Raw genomic sequence first — 22,111 nt, 5'->3', positions numbered from 1 at the left:
ATAGATATGCTTTCCTCATCTGTTTCTGCTTCACTCCTCTCCTAGTTGTCTTCCCTCTATTCTTTAACCCCTTGGTACACCTCACTGTGAACCCTACTGCCATCTCTTGGTGCCCACGCCCCCTTGTGGTATCCTTTTCTTGCATCCACGGTTCCTCTTGCACCCCATCCCCGTTGCAGGTGATGATCTCTCTCCTGGACTTCACCCTACTCTCTTTCATTTCAGGGATTTTGATTTAGTGAACATACATCTTTTCCACGACGCCTCAAACCTGGTGGCCTGTGATGCCAGCCCCTCTGTATACACCGGAAACCGCAAGAGAGCCCTCGAGCATGTCATTCAGAGGTAAGAGCACCCTGATTATGTCACCCAGTGTTGAGAGAGCCCTCTAGCACGCCATTCAGAGATAAGGCCACTCTATTTAGTCGCAACAAAAAGGGAGAGGGGGGACAGGTAGCTAAATGTAGGTCCAGTGACTCATGCTTCTGAAATCTAGAATTATACCATGCCGGAGTCGCTGTTCCTGTAGTGAAGGTAAGAGAGAGGTAACTGCAGTCGTTCTTAAATTATAGTGTCTGGGGACAGTGTGTCCTAGTCTTGGTGCCCTCACACACCCCGAAGGATGTCATGCTTCATCATTGGGCAGTGCTCCTCATTGGTCCGTGCTGCAATGCCCTACGGGTCCCCTGAAGGGTCACTTTGTCAGAGATCTTTTTAAGATAAAGCTGTAAAGGTGTGTGAGGGTATAAAGAATAACCCCTCTGTCATCAGTAGAAAAACAGAAGGTTGTGCTGTCTGAGGGGGATGTTGGCCCTCGATAGCTAGACAGAAAGCATACCCCTAATGGGCATGTTTCCAAGTTTTTAAAAATATACTATTGGGCAAGAGAAAATGTGGCTGCTTTGGCACAGCATAGCCCTGTTAGCTGCCTCTACATTCATAAACCAGACAGGCTTGCATCAAAATCTATAAATATATTTTGCAGCACGTGCGTGGAATCCTGAAAAAGCACAGCACCTCGGTAGTAAAGTCTCTTCTGCGTCCTCTGCACTTCTGATGGTCCTATACAGGGAAACAGTCTGTGGTGAGGGACCCAGCCTTCCAGGGTCATTGTTTCCAGCACCAACAAACTAAGAAATCTGCATCAGAGCCACCGTAGCCCCTGTGGGATACCGTGCCCAGCACTTCTTCCCTGGAAACAGATGCCTCCCTTGGCCACTTCTGCTGCGTAGATCCTCTGTGTGTCAAGCAGGCACCCATGACACCTTCTCCCTTTTGGTACAAATTTGGCCTCCGATGCATCGTAAATATCCTTTTAGACCTCCCTTGGGATATGTCTAAGTTGACCACCAGGGTTGCAGCAGGAGAACCTGAGATGCAATCATTTGACCTGCCGAAGTATCAGCAGTCAAAGTCCCCTGCAGCCACTAAACCCAACCATGAATCTGCAGAGGATGGAACGACCTCGCACCAGCAGAAACAGCAAACCGTGGCTGTTCAGAGCAAAGCTAGAGACTTTGCTATGGGACCCCAATCGTGAGCTCACCGGAAGCCAGGGAACTCCTCTGGGAACCAGAACATCTTGACTGCAGTAATCAGGAACGAATATCAGGACGGTTCAATGCTACTCAAGGCTTGTAGGCTTCATGGCACCAGTGAAACCGGTCTAAGGAAGAAGGGAGATAAAACGAATATCAATAAATGATTTCATTTAAAGATCATGGTCCTATTTCACCAATCTCATGGTTACAGATTAATTTTTTTTTTTTAAACAGATATACTGTGAAAAGCAGAACCACAGGGGTGGCTGGGTTTGAGACCTATTGCTTACAACATAGATATTGTGGTCTTTGAGCTCGCCCCTTTCAGCCATTGGCTTTCATAAACCAGATTATTTTTGCCAGTGACTTGAGACTTTGTCTATCAAGTCTTGGCTCAGCCTAGTAGAATATTCATCCCTCAGCTATTGGCTGTTTGGGTGTATCCTTTTGTCTCCACTTAAGTGCTTGCCTTTAAGTGTATGAGGGACTCATTTATAACAAAAGCCTTTCCTGTCTCTGTCGAGTCTGTCATGTGTATCTCCCTCTAATGTGCTAATGCTGCATGCTTTACTTTATTAAACCCAGTCCTCTTGGCTTTCCCAGTGCTTGTTATGTCAGCCCACTCAATGTGTGGAACTCCTGCTACAGGGGCGGCGGAGAGCTCTCCATGATGTTGAATGGCCTATTGGATCTAATAGGCCATAGTGTATTTACTCCCTCCCTGCTGCCTACAGGACCTGGAAGAAAGACATGACTGCATGTCAAGGTCCAGATTAGAGCATGCTGAGGGCTAGTTAGACACCTTTGAGAGTCTAATTAATGTTCAGAGAGCTTCTTCAGAGTTCCTCGAAGGTCGACTGGAGAATCTCAAAGACCTGATCAGAGCCTCGCGAGGGCTGTATTAGAATATTCCATGGGCATGTTTAGAACATCTCGAGGTCTTGACTAACATCTTGAGTGTCAGAACATCTTGAGGGCCAGTTTGGAATTCCTCAGGGACCTGGCCAATGCACCTGCAGGACTAGATTAGAGTGTCTTGGGGGCCCAGTCAGAGCATTTTGAGGACCTGATTAGAGCGTCTTGAGAGCCTGAATAAAATGTCTTGATAGCTTAATTAGAGCATCTCTGGAGCCTGGTAAGTGTTTCGAGGACCGGCTAAGAACGTCTCTAGGGGTGAATTAGAGCATTCATATGCTATAGTATTACGACTGGAGGGACGGACTAAAGCGTCTCAAAGGTCAGTTCAGAGTGTCTCAAGTAAAGGTGAAAGCATCTCGAGAACCTGTTCAGAGCTTCTCTATGACCTTATTTTTTGTGTTTTAAGGGCCAGTTGAAGTCATCGCGAGGTCAGGCTGTAGCATCTGTTGATTAGAGCAACTGGCGAACAGGGTCAAAGCATCCGCAGGGTTAGATCAGAGAATTTCGAGAGCACTGCATCGCAAGGTTGGGAGCAGACCATCGCAATGACCCGCCAAGAGATTCTCGCGGAGGATCAGATCGTCTGGATGACTGGTCAAAGTATTTCATGATGTGGAACAGAGTGTCTTGAGGTTTGGATCAGAGCATCTCGATGGCTGGAGCAGGGTGTCCCGGTAACTGGTCAGAGCTTCTAGATGAACAGGTCAGAGCAGAGCTTCTCAAGGAGTGGATCAAAGAATCTCACGGAGTGGTTAGGGAGCATCTTGCGGTGTGGGTCAAAGCGTCTCAAGGATGGGGTCAGAGCATCTCGAGGGCTGGATAAAGCATCTTGAGGACTGGAGAAAAGCGTCTCAATGACCGCCCAGAACATCTCAAGGGGCAGGGTCAGAGCTTCTCGAAGGCTGGAGCAGAGCGTCTTGAGGACCGGAGAAGACCATCTTGATGACTGGTGAGAGCGTCTCAAGAGCAATATCGGAGCTTCTCAAGGGCTGGAACACAACATCTCAAGAGCCAGAGCAGAGCGTTTCGATGACCGGTCAGAGTATCTCAAGGGGCAGGGTCAGAGCTTCTCAAAGGCTGGAGCAGAGCGTCTTGAGGACCGGAGAAGACCATCTTGATGACTGGTGAGAGCGTCTCAAGAGCAATATCAGAGCTTCTCAAGGGCTGGAACACAACATCTCAAGAGCCAGAGCAGAGCGTTTCGATGACCGGTCAGAGTATCTCAAGGGGCAGAGTCAGAGCTTCTCGAAGGCTGGAGCAGAGCGTTTTGAGGACCGGAGAAGACCATCTTGATGACCGGTGAGAGCGTCTCAAGGGCAATATCAGAGCTTCTCAAGGGCTGGGACACAACATCTCAAGAGCCAGAGCAGAGCGTTTCGATGACCGGTCAGAGTATCTCAAAATCCGGATTGGAGCATCGCAAGGGCAGGCCAGGACTGGCTGTAAGAGGCACTGGATGTTTTCCCAGTGGGCTGGCTAGGCAGCGGCCTGTTTTATTGTTGGTGGGGACTGGTATAGTTGCTGGGAGCTAGGCCATCCATGTTTTTTGCCTGCAGCACTTCAGAACTTTACAAACAAACAATGCAAAACAAGTGGTTTTAAAGCATGCCGGTCGGACACTCGCTCCAAAACTATTTGTTTTGCATTTGGTAGGTTCTGTCTCCCGCAGGGTTGTCAAGAGTAGCACTGATCATCAGAGCTTTAGAGGGAAGGTGGTGAAGGGTCACTTGTTGGTTGTAACAGAGAGCCCAGGACAGTGCTTAATTTGAGCCATCACCAGCAGACTGTTATCCAGAGCAAGAGAGGGAAAAACGACCAAAGAAGGAAGACGGAGGCAGAGGAATATGGCACAGCTGCAACAGAGGGAGAAAGTAGGAACCTGCAAGAATGAGTTGAAGAAACAGTAGTGGATCAAAGAGGCATAAGGTGGATTTAAGACTACCCGCCTTGGTATTCAGAGAGCTGTCATTTAATTGTACCAGAGTGGGCTTCTGAGCAGAGCTTTGGGTACTGGCGCTCTTTCTTTTACAAATTAAACACTGGTCCAGGACATATTTATAAAATACTCTCTTGAAAATTCAATACTGTGTATTTTTAGAGACTGTCACCTTTTCAGGTTAGCATAGCAAATTATACTTTGCATTAAGTGACAATTGTTAGAAGTCATTCTAATCATGACCTTAGAAACATTCATGCCCTTCCACCACTACTCTGACTAAGATTCTGTTCATTTTGTCATTTGCCCCGTATGTGTGGCCAGGGATGCTACTATAGATGAAGTAACAGTACAGTCTTTTTGTGCAACACACACCTTGAACTGATGTATTTTAAAGTGCTCTCATATGATGAAGGTAAAGGAGGCTTTGTGAAAAAAGTAATTGTATAGGATCACACAATGTGGTGAAGTGGAAGCCTGGATTGATGCAAGTTTTCTAGTTTCACATTGTTCAATATCTTTTTCTCTCACCCTTTTAAGATCAAAGCTTACATTTTTGTGTTTAATTCTTCGAGGCGCCTAATCAGCGCACTGTGTTAAATTCACCTGGGCTAGGCATGTTTTACGAGGATTGGTGCTGGTAGTGTTCGGGATGGGTGATGTTTTATTACAGAAGCTAAAATGAAAACCAGAGTACCCACCCTTGGTCATTGTAGTGAGACCATTTGCTCCACATAGCTAAAAATCTTTATTCATTGTCATCCATTTTTTTAATGAATCCATCCTCCCACTCCTCACCCTTCCAATAATTCATTAATTAATTAAGCTGTGCCTGCAATCTCCATCCATATATTCAATGATTGGACAAGGCTCTATAATAAAAAATGTGTTGTAATACACACTATGGGGCTCATTAGGATGGAGGATTTTCCGCATCCCCCGGGCCGGCGAAAGCCACCGTCGGCCCGGCGGATGCGGAAAATCCTCTGCGGACCCACCAAAGACCCACCGCTAAATTAGGATGGCTGGTGGGTCCTGGTTTCAGTCCGCCGCTTTTCCGCCGCCGTTGGCTTACAACCGCGGCGGAAAAGCTCTAACATGGCTGGCGGTGTCTATCAGACACCGCCAGCCATATTAGGATGGTGTAAAATGTATGCTTTTCCGCTGCGGCTTTTCCGCCGTGGAAAAGCATACGGACCTTCACTTTGGGGGCCCGTTGCGGGCCCCCTGGGTGAGGGGGGGTGGGGGGTGCACATGGGGTGTATCTATGGTACCCCCCTGCATATGCGTGAACAAAGCAGCAGGCACCTGACGCTTTGTGCACGCAAATGCGGTGCATGCATTTTTAACATTGCGGCGGGTGCAGTTTGAAGCTGCACCCGCCGCAATGTTAAAGATAGAGGATGTGACCGCCACCCTGGCGGTCACATCCTAATTGCACTGGAGGGACCGCCGCGGCCCCTGCGGACGGTCCCTCCTCCTCTAGGGTGGCGGACGGACGCAAGTCCGTCCGCCATCCTAATGAGCCCCTAAGTCTGGAATTTAACCCCTCCCATGCTGGTGACGGAACCGCTACGTCACCAGCCATGGACGTGCTGTGCTGATGACGGAGCGGTTCCGTCACTGCCCGCCTGCGCAGATTCCGCGCCTGCGCTGGATGTTCTCTTGAGCGGGCGGGGCCGAGACGGAACCGCTCCGTCATCAGCACAGCGCACCCAAGGCTCGTGACGGAGCGGTTCCGTCACGAGCATGGGAGTGCCGCGCGGCCCCCCCACCCCCCTAGCGATGCGGCGGAATTGCCGCCGCAGCGAAGGGGTTAAAAAAAATGTTTGGGGGGGGAGAACTCACCCTCCCACCCCCAAACTGCCCTTGCTGTGGTCAGGCTCTCATGCTGCAGCGCTCACTGTGTGCAGTATGAGGGCTGATCTGACCAGATGTGCCAGGGCTACTTTTGGTGGCCAGTCTGAGGGCCAGAGCAGAGCTCCCCAGGGTGGACAGGCCTCAAAGCCCACTGGATGTTTCCATGGTGAGTGGAGCACTTGGAAACCCAGGGCTGCTGCTGGGGTCTCTGTCACTTCCCCCCCAGACTAATAGCAGCAGGCAGAAAGGGAGAGAAAGAGAAGAGGGGTGGAGAAATCAGAGAGAGAGGGACAAGAGTGAGAGGGAGAAGGAAATAGAGAGAATGGGTGGATGGGAAGAGATGCAACCAGGACTCATGTAAAGCGCTCTGATACCTTTGGGCGCTATATAAAACTGCGTCAGAAAAGAGGAGCTGGTTTGAGCACTTGTGCTAGGGCTGCTTTTGGTCCCCTTGTCCGACCCTGCGGATCAGAGCTTCAGAGGGCCACAACAGAGCGCCTCGATGACCGGTGAGAGCGTCTCGAGGCCCGTATCTGAGCCTCTCGAAGGCCGGAACTGAGCTACTCGAGCACCAGAGCAGAGCTTTTGCAGCATAGACGTCTTCTAGATTCACATACTGTGCATATCCTGCCATCTAGTCCAAACTCCAAAATATTGTTACAGGCAAGTGACTATTTCCTTCTCCATGACCAGTCAGCGCCTCGAAGACCGGAGTAGCGCATCTTGAGAACAGTATGGCAGCGCCCGAGGCTCCCATGCGAGCACTTCGGGGAGCTGATCATGTCTTCTTGAGACCCGGCGAGAGCCCCTCCCTCCCAGGCCTCGGCCGCTGCGCAGCGCCGCTCCTCAGCCTGATCAAACCGCACTGGCCGCGGCGGGTAATTGATCGCTTTATTGGGTGATCCCTCTGGTCTCATTACACGCCGCGATTGATTCACACCGAAGCCCTGTGGCAGAAGGATGTGCTTGAAGATTGTACTATTTATTATCGCAGCTTTTATAGCTCTCTTATCGCTGCTAATATTTTGCTGATTAGGTTAATTTCAGTGGGCGAGCGTGGCCAGGGTTCAGCAGGTGCAGCCAGCAGCCGGTTCCCTCCAGGGTGACACAGAGGGCCAGGCCTAGAGAGGAGGGGCGACAGACATCCCTGTCGAAGGAAGTGATGTCACAAGGAGAGTCCACCAGTGACGGAATTTCCACTGGTGGGTTCTTTTCCCATTGTGGCATTCCAGCCGAAAATCTGAGAAATGTCCTTTATCACCTAGCCCTAAGGTCAGTGGATTTTCCTTCAATATAGGGGCAGTGCAGGAGAAGAAATCCCACTGGTGGATTCTTTTCCAAATTTAGAATTCCCCCCTCTCATCTGAGAATTCTCTTTACCTCCAAAACGAGGTCCAGTAGAACCTTCTGCCCTCGAAGGACAGTTTAGAGCAGGAACTTGTACCAGAGGATTCTCCAGCACATTTTGCACTTGCCCCACAAATCTGGATTTTCCAGTGCTTTCCAGCTCTAAATCAGACATGAGTTCTCCTGTGGACCTGGATGCGGCTTTATTTTTACTGGGCACTTGGCTGGAAGCAGGGACATCTTAAGGATTTTGGGGGCCCTGGACAAGACATAGTTTGGGGACCCCTGTTCCGAACAGCTTGGGATTTATGATCCAATTTCACCTTTTCCATGCCCTCTTTGGCCAGGTCACTGACAGTGCAAATGTGTTTCCATTTAATACTTCGAGATAGTGATGTGTGTTTTCAATATTGTAATCTAGCAGCAGATCCACTGCCATTTCTCATATTTGAGGTCTTGTTTAGATCTAAAAAGAACTATTTTTTATGGCTGTTGAAAAACATAAACACAACATTTCTCTGCAAAATGCCTGTAATAGACTCCCACATATTACCTGTATTAAAAATAAAGGAAATGGTATTTAAAACAATCTCTATTTAAAAAATCGTTCAAGGTCATCAGGTTAGTTCGAGGCATCAGGTCAGCAGCCTTAGCATCACATAAATATGAAATGAAACATATATTTAAGTGTCTAGTATTAGTTTGCCAAGACATGCCATCCCGGATATGAGTACATTCTATACTGTTGTTGTGTGTTGAGGTTATGGATGCTGTTCCTAACTTGGTCTTGCAATCGAAGTCTGCAGTTGTCATGATGTTACCTTTGTATTTTGTGACTGCTGCAGCTAAGTGATCTGGTTAGTAGATTAGGCTGGTTAGTTTATCCTCGGTGGGTTAGACAGGCCTAGATTGGGTTAGGTCAGAATGGGGTGTATTGCATCAGTTGCTTCAGAATTTATACAGTGCTTCCCATGCCCCTTTGGAAACTTAAAGCTCTTTCTTGGATAGGCCGGGTGCGTTATTTATATAGCACTTCTTACCCCTGGCAAGGTTGTCAAGCGCTCCTATTTGCAATTGGGTTCCTGAGTGCTCTCTGAGTGCATGGTTGAAAAGGGGTTGTTTGTGCTTGAGACATACGAGATATGTTTCTGTGGTGCGTAAGGATTAATGGTTTGGTATATGTGCTGTGTCGCCGTGCATAAGCAAGGGTGTTGGACAGAGCCTCAGAACAGATGCTGCCACACACGCAGGCATTTAACATCTTTTGGGATAGGCAACATCCTGCACACAAACTCCTGTTGATGTGCTTCAGGGTGGTTGATTGTGGTATCAGAGCACCCAAACCACTGAAGGCACTGTGAAACCACCAAGGAGCATTATACCCAGGTCTACGAGGAGTGATCAGCGAGCAGCAGTAGAGCAATCCATTGGTGGCACTTTCAAACCACCTCTGTGCCCTATATGGCTTCTCCCAGGATCTACAGAGGAGACACTGTGAAACCACCAAGGAGCATTATACCCAGGTCTACGAGGACTGACCTGCGAGAAGCAGTAGAGCAATGTATTAATTAAACTTTCAAACCACCCGGTGCATTATATGGCTTCTCCCAGGATCTACAGAGGAGTGACCCATTGGAGACACTGTGAAACCACCAAGGAGCATTATACAAATGTCTACGAGGAGTAATCAGCGAGTAGCAGTAGAGCAATCTTTTGATGACACTTTTAAATCACCCCGGTGCATTACTTGGATTCTACCAGGATCTAAAGAGGAGTACTGGTTAACCATCAAGTAGTATTATAGGAAAATTACCCAAAAGTGACCAAGTACTATCTTGTTGGTGAACACTAACCAGTATTATTCTGCCTGTACTACCACCACGATATTATATGGCTTCTCACCAGAAGACCAGAAGCTACAGAGGAGTGACCCATTGAAGAAATGTTAAACCACCAAAGTAGTAATTTATGATGTTCGCCCAAAATGGAGTGGGGAGGGATTCAGAGATGGATAGGAAAGAGGAAATAACTCTAGGCCAGTGATCCTTCACCTTTTGACTTCTGTGGCCCCCACTTAAGCACTACTGGAATTCGTGGACCCCACTGAATAATTACTGGAATCTGTGGACCCCCACTGAATAATTACTAGAATCTGGGAAACCCATTTCCATTTTGCTTCCTCATTGATATACACTTTATTGTTCTGTTACTATTATTTCATTCACACTAACAAACGATCAGTGATGGACCCTCACAAGGTCTCCTTCTGGTGTCTGGGATCTTCGCATGGCTCGAAGTCTTGTGTGACTATGCTTGGATGAATCCAAAGGCCACCTAGGACTGCAAGGTCAATCTCCACTTAGCTAAGCAACTTGGGGCCATATGTATCAAGAAGTCATTTTGCGATCCTCAAATAGCGATTTTTTGCGAATCGCTATTTGAGAATCACAAAATGCTATGTATTTAGGATGTGCAATAAATTTTGCGAATCCTACATATTCCTTAATTGCGAATCGCAAATTGCGATTAGCAATTAAGGAATTACCTCCCCATTCATTCCTATGGGCCTCAGGAATAAATGGGAAGACATTCTCAATTTGCGATTCGCAATTAGCGAATCGCAAATTGAGAATGCAATTTCAAGGGTGCAGGGGTGTCCAAAGGACATCCTGTTGCACCCCTGAAATAATCATGGTTGCACATGTGGCGCACATACATGCCCTAAGGGCATGTATATGCTTCACATTGCACTTTGAAAAATGCAAAAAAGTGCACTTTTCAAGGAAATCGCAAATTACCACCAACTTGAAGTTGGTGGTAATTTGCGATTCCTTAAAGCCAATTAGCATTTTTTTATGCTTCTTACATTGCATTTAAGGAATCGCAAAATCGGCGATTCCTTAATGCAATCACAAAATAAGGAATCGCTAATTTTGCGATTCCTTATTTTGCACGCATATTTGTTTGATACTTACCATTTAGCAAAAATGCGTTCGCAAAGGCCGAAATTCGGGCGTTTGCGAACGCATTAGTGCTTGATACATATGGCCCTTAGTAAGGCTCAGAAGGCCCAGTCAAAGTCGAGAACGTGGCTATGTTCTTGCTTTCAAGGCTGCTCCTGAGAGAAGTCTTCTTCTCACTCCAACTCCTTGGGTAAGTCGAAGAAAAAGAAACGCAAGAAATCCAAACATGGATCCTTTCCTTCCCACCACTCATCAGAAGTCATGCCTCGGAGCTGATTCTGATTCTATTCCCGATGCAGCCTGATAGACAGGGAGAAGCATTTGGCTATTGCAGGGAAGCACCTGCTAGTCTTGCCTTTATGTCTGCCAACTCGGGTAGCCTCCTGGGACATTATTCCTATCCAGGAGATGAGGAATCTGCAGTTCGATGTATCCATCAGAAGAACAAGTTTCTTATCTTTGATAACCCTCTTTCTGGTGGTTACTCAGTCTTACTGGAGATTCCTCACCGACCTATTCTCCCTGTTCTCCGGAATGGACTCCTCTAATCCATACTAAAAAGATTTTAATTTAGAGATATGCACTCTTGCATAATCTGATTCCTAGTAGCTCTGCGTCTGAAGATGTGGACAGAAATCTGAAGGAAACCTGCTTCGACGTGCAGAGGTGGTGGTTGTATTGTGGCCCCCGACATCACTTCTGGATCCGACTCAGAGCCGCACAACACCACCTACCAGCACATGAGTGAAGTGCTGTGAAAAATCTTCAGATTTAGTCTGGTGCCTGGGGATATTCACAATGTGAGGAATCTGCAGTTGGAGTATCCACCAGAAATAGCGTTACTGAAGGTAAGTAACTTGTTCTTTAAGTACAGAGCACGGTGTGCCTCAGGTTGGATACAATCTAGATAAGTGACGTTTTAATTTATGGTATTCATTGAATTACGTCAGACCAAACGTAGGATGTCCCCTCACCCCCAAAAAGGATCTAACATACGCCCGGCCAGTCGATTCCTGCTTAACCCAGTACAAGATCTGAGAGAAGGCGGTATCGTCAGAGATAGGCTTAATGCCGAGCTCTAAATACGAAGTGTCCTCTGGGTGCCCAGTCCCAACCGGAGCAGCTACCCTAGAAATGAGTTTTCAGCAACAGCCATATGTCTCTGTACTTGAAAGACCATACTGACCAAGTGACTGCCAGTCATCTGCTTACATAGTAGCACAGGAAACCGGTTTTAAAATAGTATTAGGTCTCAAAGCCTGCGATTGAAACGTATGTCCAGACAGTCAAGAGTTATTTACGCATTTGAGATTGTTTGTCTGTGGCTGGCTTCTAAGAGGGGGAGCTGTTTTCATAAGATTAAGCTTTGTTTTTACTGTTTACATATAGTATGATCCTTTGTGGAAGAGTGTTCAACAGATCTGTCAACTAGTTTGTGCATCGAGAGCTCAGGCACAGATAACAGCACGCCGTCATTAGAAACACTAACACCAAAAATGAGAATGTCTCTGATCAGTAAGGCTGAGCCCAATACAACCTCGTCACAAAAGAAGGTGCCAGTACTGATAATTATTCAAAATTGACTCGTATACCTTATACACATTTGAAAGCTCATTAATAGCTTTTATTCATAATTTTTTGGAATTATTTTGTAACAAAATTCTTCATACAAAATTAAATTTCAGGAAAAACACACAAGTGACACAAAAATGATTTGGGGGACAAGGGGATTAATAAATAGTCATACAATCACTCTCACATCCAATCATCATTTCACATACTTCACACACTCAACCAGCAAATTCCACACATACACCACAAAAATAGGAATGAACCTATAGGGTAGCACACGGTCTGCCAACCAAAATGTCAAAACAATGCTTTCTGTTGAATAGATCACAGTTCATAAATATCTTTCAATGCACAATTTTGAACACGTCGTTCTCTTTTATCTATATATTCAATGTAGCAAAGACCAGCTCTTAACAACACAAAGTATTTTGGCAGCACCAATAGTCAGTTTGTTACAAGATAATTCCGAAAGATTATGAATAAAAGCTATTAATGAGCTTTCAAATGTGTATAAGGTATACATTTTTGATACGAGTCAATGTTGAATAATTATCAGTACTGGCACCTTCTTTTGTTACGAGGTCATTAGAAACAAGCATTAGCAAAGCCAATAGGCCTCGCCTGTGGCAATGATTTGTAGTCATGCAATACAGCAATGCAACTACTCTGCAGCTTGGCAAAAACAATTTTTTGAAAAAGCTCTTCCACCTGGCCAGTTCTAATGCGCTTTTTTCATTTTTTTTTAAAATAGGGAGTGGGTTGTGGGATGAAGGAACAGGGAGGCAGGAACGTAGATGGAAGAGAGGACGCACAAGAGACAATGGGGATGCACACACACAACACTGTGACAATAGAGGGCAGTAAAAACAAATGGTATCCCAACTGGTATTATTCTAAGACAATTAATAAGGATATGAATACAACATTATCCACAAGGAAGCAAGGAGACTCTGTATCGTTTAAGGCATGTGCACAAGGCCTCATTTATATAGGCAATTAAGGAAAAGTCTTTTCGCAGTTATTACAGCACTGCAAAAAACAAATGGTAAAATTAGAATAACTGCAAAATGACTATTCCTTAATTGCCCACAGGGAAGCACACAGACAATGGAGGGTGTGCGGGAAGGCAAGGGGAAACACACGACAACAGGGGTAGGGCACGGAAGGCTTCGGAAGCAAACGGACAACGGAGGGTGGCGGGCGGTGTTGAATGAACAGACAGACATTGGGGGGAAGGAAGCAAGAACAGTAAAGGAAGGTGGGGAAACAAAGCAAGAAAGGCAACTGAGGAAGGGCAACAACATATCCCGCAACAGACAGATCTTGCATCTTGTAAAAAGGGTGTGTATATTTTGTTGAAATCTGCCACTGCACTCTGCATCTTATGCTCTGCGGATATTCCTCTGGCAAGGAAAGCCTGGGATTGCCCATTCTCAAAAATGACTCTTGAAATGCACAGTTACGAGATTGCACTTAATAACTAGGGAGCAGCAAGTCAGATAAGTGTTTTTGCATGGTTCTTGCATGTGTCCAAACATTTTTGTCTCGTTTTTCCTTCTCTCATTTTACATGCTTTCCACAGGTGTAATGTTATTAGGTAAAAATATTCGCCATGGGGTGTTCCACATCAGCCATAATCCTGTTTGGCTTCTTACTCTGATACTGGCTAAAAAAGGAATTGAGAGTTATCCCTGATGGGGCCTGCAGTCCTCTATTTAGGTTTCACCTGCCGACAGCACATGTGCTGTTGTTGCAAAGGGGTATTGTTTAAAATAAAGGGCTTAGAGCTTGCCCAATGCTTACCAATTATTGGCTTCTTTGTCATTCATCTTTGTTGCCTCGTAATTGGCCAGCACATACCCGGTGTCATTTCCTTTTCTTTCTCTGGAGCAAGAACCAAGCACAGATTCCTCTTTATTAGTGTCCATCTGCTGCTCGTGCTGTGATTGAGGTACTATTTCTTCTTCCCCTTGCCAATGCTTGTTGACATACATCCATCAGCCACTTCAATCTGTTGCTTTGGACTTTTCAAATGTAGGTTTCAGGCAGATACTACAGTCCCGGGGAAGCCTCACTTGAAATCATCAGTGCATCTGCAGCCACTGATTATTTTTATTTTTTTCTGTTGTGGGTTGTCATTAATTTGAATGGTTTTGGAATAAAACATATCAGTGCTTCATCAAGTACATCTATTGTGTCTAAGCGCTGTAAAGCAATCAAAAGATGAGGGGAGATCGAGGTTGAGGTTAGATTCACCCTCCTAACTCAATGAATTTTCACAAAATCTGGAATACCAGAATAAAAACCTAACCGTGGGGAACAACAGGGGTTTCACTGAACATGTATGAAAATCCTCTTTCCAGAAAGAAACATTATTTTCTAGAGTCCCCTCACCCACCAGGGTTTCCCCTAGGTGGCATGCTTCTTCATTGGGGTCCTCTCAGTCCACTGCGGATAAAGGCGTGCTGCGAATTGCGGATCTACGTAGGAGCACTAAGTTGTGGAAAATGTGTAGTGCAGTGAAAAAGGAGCGGGAAAACAAAAAGTTAAAAATAACTAATTAGTGGGCCAATATTTTATTCCTGACGCTAGTTGGTATGACTAAAATCAGGGGTTAACAATAGGGAAAGTCTAACTATAATGAGTATAGAGTCCCTAGAATTGGGTCGATATGTTTCAAGCTGTCCCCTCAAAGCTCTTCTTCAGGACCACACGAGGACCAGCCTTGTGCGTGCCACTCCTAAGCAAACCTATAATAAGGAATTAATGAGGTGCACACCTACTATGTTTACACCTAACACATAATACATACTGTTAATCACTGACACGTAGTATTTTAGTTTAGGCAGAATTTTGCCACATGATCTGCAGGGGTAGAGGGGCTTGTAGTTACACCTTCCTCAAAGCGCACCTCTGGCAAATCACATAATGGCACCCCCTGAGACCGCATCTCAAGCGCTGTAAAGAACAGGTGTTCACTTCATCAAATTTAATGGTACTCAATATGCTGAGCTTGGAAGGATGAGTCGGTGTTGGAGGGATTAAAACTAGTAATAGTGAGCTGAAGATAACAGTACGTGTCAGCAGCAGCGTGTAACTCATTAAGGGCCAGATGTAGGAGCCAAATACCGGTCGGTAACGGCCGATTTCGGCCGTTACTGACCGGTATTTAGGAATTGGCATGTAGGGGCCATTATTTTACCGATTCGGTAAATTTACCGATTCTGTAAAATACCGAATCGGTAATTTTACCGATTCGGTAAATCCAAATGTAGGTGACACTCCTGAGAGTGTCACAGGCCCTTAAGAGTCAGTATTTTACCACACAATCCTATTGTGTGGTAAAATACCGAATCCAGGTGTGCATGCACATCTGTACATGCACACTGTGCAATGTGACACACAGACATGCCCTAAGGGCATGTATGTGTGCCACATGTCACACATGCCTTTACTTCGGGTGCTAGAGGGTGTCAAAGTGACACCCCCTGCACCCTTGCAACATTCGGTATTTACCGATTCGGTAAATACCGATTCAGTATTTCCCATTGATTCCTATGGGCTTCACAGCCCATAGGAATCAATAGGAAATACCGATTCGGTATTTACCGAATCGGTAAATACCGAATGTTACCGATTCGGTATTTCTATTTTAAAATATACCTACATCTCCCACCTTCATATTTACCGATTCATAAATACCGAATCGGTAAAATTCGGTATTTATGAGTCGGTAAATATTCCTCACCTACATCTGGCCCTTAGCCATCTCTACTGATTAATTGATCATAACTTCCTGAAATGCAGAGGTGTAATAGTTGCATTCTGCTAGAGTTGTAAGGACTTCCTAATGCTAGCACTTCCTGCTTCCTCATCTATTCCACCAGCTTTGGAGGTGAGCTTATGGGCCAGTGAAAGGATATTGACATCTGCAAGGGGTTTCCTAGTGGTCAGCCTTCTTTTACTGTCATACAGGCATTCCCAGGGGTATTGGTGCACTACCTGTAGACTTTCTTCTGTCATTGGCCAACTGTGTCATCAGCAGACAGTTGATACTGAAGGCATTATTGTACAATTACCTGGGCACGGGCATTCACCAGGGGTGTGCAGCATTAAAATATGAGAGCTTCAACCATGCCACTTTTTCAGGACTTCCACTGACTCTGTAAGTGGAGCCCATTTTGATTCTCTACATGAGACTATGTTGGTTTTTCTTTGCGTTGGCAACAACTTTGACCATTCTTGAGATTGGTGAAGACATAGAAGAAATTAGGTGAAAAGGGTCCATTGCATGTAGTACACTGTAGAAATGGCCCTCCTTTATGAAATGCTCCTACTTCGTGGGCTAAATCCAGAAAGCCTAATGTTTTGCCTCCTCCCAGCCAGGTTACAGAGATTCTGAACTTCTGCTCATGGTGTTTTGTACCACTTTGTTCGCCATAAGTTGGCAGGGTATGCTCAGACGTGAGTCCCTTCCTCACTTTGCCACTGGATTCAAGCAAGCCGGGCTGAAGACTCTGAAATGCCAGAAACGGTCTCGGAAGCTTGTTTCCGGTCCAGGGAAGGCATGGCTTGGCAGTTCGGGCTGGACTGTTCCCATGAGGCACAGGGTCAGACTGATTTGCATATGGCCATGTCTGAACTGGGGTGGCAGAGTGGGCTAAAGAACGGTGATGGATGAAACCCAGATCTGTTGACTGGGTGGGAGTGTTTGATTGGTTCAGATGCTCCGTCCATTACCACCCCCTTTTGTACCACATGGTGTTTGAGCAGCACTGAATGGTTGATGATGTAAAAAGGCGGTTGACAAGTCCAGTTAAACAAGGACCATGGTCTACCGTACTTCAGCATGAGATGCCACTGCACTCAAATGTTGTGTGGGGGATTCTCGAAGATCTGAGGCTACATTGAAAGTTGCAAACCGTTTATTAACCTTTAAACAAGTATGATGGCCTCAGCTCATATCCTCTTCTACACCTCATCGCATGAGAGCAAGTTTGGATGTAGCTGGTAAGGTCACCAGAAGACCCCATGTCATCAGGGACACCATGTTCCAGTTTTTGATACTGCTGTTTTCAGGTTTGTTGGTCTACTTGGTGTTTATGGAAACCAGGAATACAACTCCCAGAGTACACTATGTTTTTAACGGCAGGTCCAGGACTGGACAGTTGTCTTCATGATGACATGGAGTCATCTCGTGACCCTTGTCAGTGGCTTCCAGTTTGAAATCCTTCACTAAGGGAGAGGCACACGCAATGCTTAATTCTTTCCGGTGGTTGCAGGTGGTGAGCTTTGGTACTCATTTTTGGGACCAGGACTGATTTCTCAAAATCAGTCTTTGATGCAGTGCAAGAGAGAGAAAGGCAGAAAAGAGTGGAATAAGGTGGAACAGACAGACAAGAAAACAGTGAGAAAGCATGGGTGAAAAGGAACCTTCATGAGTTAAAGGAAGAGACTGAGAAGTATAGGGCGGCCTCCAGTGAAAAAGTTTGAGTTTCTTCGCTTGTTATTTTTGTTTTTACAGATAAAACACGGTGGACAGTACCGCTTGGGTCCCAGTCTCTGGGACACGCAGTTCAGTAATGGGATTTTAGAAACGGAAACCTACATTGTTCTAACATTTTTAAGTCTTATTTTTGAGATATGTTTCAGACATTGTTGCGAAGATGTATATGAGGCCTTACCCCATTTAGTTATTGCGATCAAATCTTCGTCATTCTCTGAGGATTGCTTTTCAAAATCTTTCTGTAGGTAAACTGTTTAGTAATCATTGACCCTTTTGTAGAGGTGGGCGAGGCATTGAAGGCTTGAGCCAGGTTCGAGTCAGTAAGCATAAGGGCTTCTTGGACCCTCAGCACAAAAACAGTTGAGCTTTCTTCGTTTGGCTTCTGCTTTCCACCCACGCTCAAACCCCGGGAGCCAAGAATTAAAGGCAAATCATTAACCTTTGGTGTAAAACAGGAGCAAGAGAAAGAGATAGCTTATCTGGTAGCTGAATTGCACCATGTGAAACCAGGAAACCTGGTGCCGATCTTGGCTTCCCAACTTGAACAAATTGTGTGATCCTAGGCAAATATTTAATCTCACCATGCTTCTTTTTCGTGTTATTTCATGTGAAAGCATCTTGAAATAAGTCAGCTCAGAAAGTGCCCAAATCAAAAACCTATATTTTTGATTTCATTGACTACAATGTGGAAGAATCTAAGGGCCGCATGTTTGTATCTTTTTAAGGTCACAAATGGCCCGTTTTGCAGAATCATGCCCTCTGCGACTGGACAAGAGATTTTCCTATGTACCAAATTCTATTTCCGATTCAGTAACCTACTACCAAATCGCAAATAGGGTTTGCGATTCGTTGTTAGGAAGGGGCATGTTTAGGGTTTCCCTTCCTAATATCGAATCACAGCGATATGTTTAAAATGTTTTGTGACCGAAATGCAGTCACAAAACAATCACATTTTACCACCACTTCCCCTTTGTGAATGGTACTACAAAAAAATTTTCAGAGCAGGCAGTGGTCCCACTGAGCACTGCCTGCTCTTCAAAAAAAAAGAAAGAAAACTTTTCTTATTTTTTTTGTAAACGCAACCCATTTTTCTTTAAGGAAAACTGGCTGCATTAAAAAAACAATTGCTTTATTTAAAAGCAATCATGGACATGTTGTTCTGCTGACCCCAGCAGACCACCATCCTGCGATTTTAGTGATTAATAATGGGTCGCAAATAGAGACCTATGCCATTAATATTCATGAGGTATCACAACTCCCTAGGAATCGCTAAATGAAACTCATGGAGTTTAATACATACGGAATAGCGATTACCTAATTGCTGTTCGCAGAAAATCACAATTAGGTAATCGCTATTCCTAATAGTGATACATGTGGCCCTAGGCCACATACAGGATGCACATGACCGCTCACTTGCCTCTTCGTTCACCAATGGCACTGTCGCTTGGCAGGGGTGAACATCATTGTTTCTAAGGTGCTATTAAAAAATGATCCCTTTTAATAAATTCCTCTCAATGCAATGATATAATATGATGTGTTAAAGTAAAATGCTTCCGCGTGTTTAAAAAATATATATAATGTTTTGAATTTTGAAGAGACTATCATATTTTTAGATTGTTGCACGATTTACTTGCCAAACATTTTCAAGGCTCGACTCGTGCACGGGCTCTCGGAGCCAAGCCAAACTCTTGGATCGCTCATTTCTACCACTTTTACCTCCGAAGAAGCCTTTACCTGGAAACGATTTCTCTATTTCTGTTAGTAAACACATTTTCCAAGATACACAGGGCTCCTGACAATTTTCAACATGATTTACAGCTTTAAGTGAAGGCAAAGGCCTTCTGTGGTCCGAGGGGCCCAGCACCTGTACTTTGTAGGACTTTGTGCTGGCCTAGGGTAGGGTGATCAATGGTCTGTTTCACTGACCGTCCGTAATTTGGACCTCACGTCCGTTGTCCCTGAGGATCCCTTTTATGGACGCCTTTTGTCCGTAATTTTGGGCCTTGCAGGGAGCAGAGCTGTTCCACTGCGAGAGGCCTCAGCACCCTGATGGGCCCGTCTCGCACTCTTCCTCGGATCACAAGCGCAGCCCCACCCCTCCCATTGTCATTCTGTATGCGGGCTGATTGTCACATACAGAATGACAATGGGTCAGTCTGGGCTGTTACAGCATGTAGTGGCCTCCTCCTGCTGCGGTGTAGGGCTGGGCATTCTGGTCGGTTAGATGAAAGAAATGTACAAAACTAATGTACAAAAATGCCCACGCTACTATGTGGCAGTTCATGAAAAGAAGCTGGCGAAAGAAGTTAAAAAGAAAAGGTTGTAGTTCTTACACAGTCTCATCATTTCAGAGCTGAAGCATTTTTAATATTAGATACAAGGAAGCCATAGTTAATGCTTTTTTATTCATTTTATACAACTAACATCCATTGACAAAGCCAATAGGCATGGCTTGTTGTAGGTCTAATGTTACTGGATGCAATGATAGAAACGGCAAAATACCAGTCGAGCGGCACATTATGCTAAGCACATATTTTTAGTTTAGGTGTTTTAAGCCACGCCCCATAGTTACATCAGACACGACCCTTGGAGAAACCCCCAGTTTTTTCATCCCACTTAAAGCCCTGGAAATAACATCATGTCACAGTCAATTCATGTCCTGGCACTGTGCGTCATGCATGACTTTCAAGTTTTCAAATTGCCCATGTGCAGGGGCATAGTGTACCCACCCACCCAGCCCTTGCTTTAGGAACTACAGCAGGGGTGAAGTTCTTTATAGGCCTCTTCTGTCTGCAACTCAGCAGAAAAAGGCTCAGCTCATAATTCATGTGAAAAGGTGGGTGAGTGAATTAGTGAAGGAATGCGTAAATGGCTGGATGGATTAGTGAAAGGATGAATGGATGAATGGATGACTGAAAGGGTGAATGGATGGATAATGAAAGGATGGATGTGTGAGCGGAAGGATGGATGAGAGTAAATAGATGGATGGATGGGTAAAAGGATGGATGGATCAGTAAAAGGATGGATGGATAAGTGAAAGGGTGGATGATGGGTGAGTGAATGGGTGGATGGATGAGAGAAATGATGGATGGATTAATGAATTGATACATGAAAAGGTGAATGGATGGATGAGTGAAAGGGTGAATGCAAGTATGGACGTGTGAGTGAAAGGGAGGGTAGATGGACAAAAGGATGGATAGATGAGTGAAAGGGTGGATGGATGAGTGAAATGATGGAGGAGTGAGAAGGGTCAATGGATGGATTCATGAGTGGATGAGTGGGTGAAGGGTGGATGGAAGGATGGGTGGGAGGCTATGTGAAAGGGGAATGGAGAGAGAAAGGGAGGATGAATGGGTGGATGAAAGCAGGGATGATGATTGGCAGAATGGATGGGCTAATGGGAGCCTGGATGAGTGAAAAGAAGAATGTAAAGATTGATTAGTGAAAGTATGCATAAATGAGTGAAAGGGAGGGTGGAGAGTTGGAAGAAAGGATGGATGAGTGAAAAGTTGAATGGGTGGACGGATGAGATACTGGGTGGATGGATGAGTAAGTGAAAGGATGGCTGAAATGGTAAATGGTTAGATGGATGAGTGAATGGATGGATGGGTGGAAGAGTGGTTTGATGAGTGAATGGGTGTCTTGGGTGAAAGGGTAAATGGATGGATGAGTGAATGGATGGATGGGTGGAAGAGTGGATGGATGAGTGAATGGGTGGAAGAGTGTATGGATGAGTGAAAGGATGGATTGGGTAAAAGTGTTTATGGATGGATGAGTGAAAGGGTGGGTGGAGGGATGGATGAGTGAAATTATGGATAGAAGGATAGATGTTGGATAGATTTGCAAATGGTTAAATTGGTTTGGATATGGATGGGCACACAGATGGAAGGACAGAATGAATGGTGAAAGACTAAATGGTGGATGAAAGAAATATTAGATGACAGAATGTAAATTTGAAATAGTGGGTATCAGGGGTTTGATGGGAGGATGAATGGCTAGATCCTTTGACAAGAGAGCTCTTCTGGGGAGGGTTGTGATGACTTGGTTTGCATTCTTGGTGCCATAGGAGCTTTAGTTCAAAGTAGGAGGTATTTAAATAGTCTGGCTACTCCCTTGCCTATGTGTTACTATTCTGTATTTGCTGTGTGCATATGTGTGGGATCTACACATCATGCAAATGACATTTTGAGTGACACCCAACTGCTACTTGAATGTTACACTAGTAATTGTAAATGCATGCACGTTTTGTTTTAGCTGTAAGGTTTCAGGGAGAGCCTCATAGTGCCATGAGCTGTTGTTGAGATGTATATTGTGTTTGTAGCAATGGGCTAGGCGTAAAAAATAAACTATGTAATAGTGTATCGACAGTGCCTTCTTTAAGAAAGCTGCAGGGAAAAGCACCTTTGTGACTTCCGTCAGCTAGTGCAACTCTCTGCGACGCCCCCATAAGCAAACAGATTCCATATTT

The 22,111-nt window shown here is 45.2% G+C and overlaps 1 protein-coding gene across 1 annotated transcript in view; it reads left to right on the top strand.

The window, feature by feature from the left end:
- LOC144791528 (inositol polyphosphate-5-phosphatase A-like) overlaps positions 1-22,111 on the top strand; it is a 358,038-nt gene that overhangs the window by 253,697 nt on the left and 82,230 nt on the right. Inside the window, exon 8 of the mRNA XM_078666240.1 lies at positions 226-345. Coding sequence (XP_078522366.1) covers positions 226-345 — 120 coding nt within the window. The remainder of the gene's footprint in view (positions 1-225; positions 346-22,111) is intronic.

Source organism: Lissotriton helveticus, chromosome 11 (assembly GCF_964261635.1).
Source record: "Lissotriton helveticus chromosome 11, aLisHel1.1, whole genome shotgun sequence".
Lineage (NCBI taxonomy): Eukaryota > Metazoa > Chordata > Amphibia > Caudata > Salamandridae > Lissotriton > Lissotriton helveticus.
The sequence above is the reverse complement of the archived record's forward strand: the minus strand, read 5'-3'. Positions and strand labels throughout refer to the sequence as shown.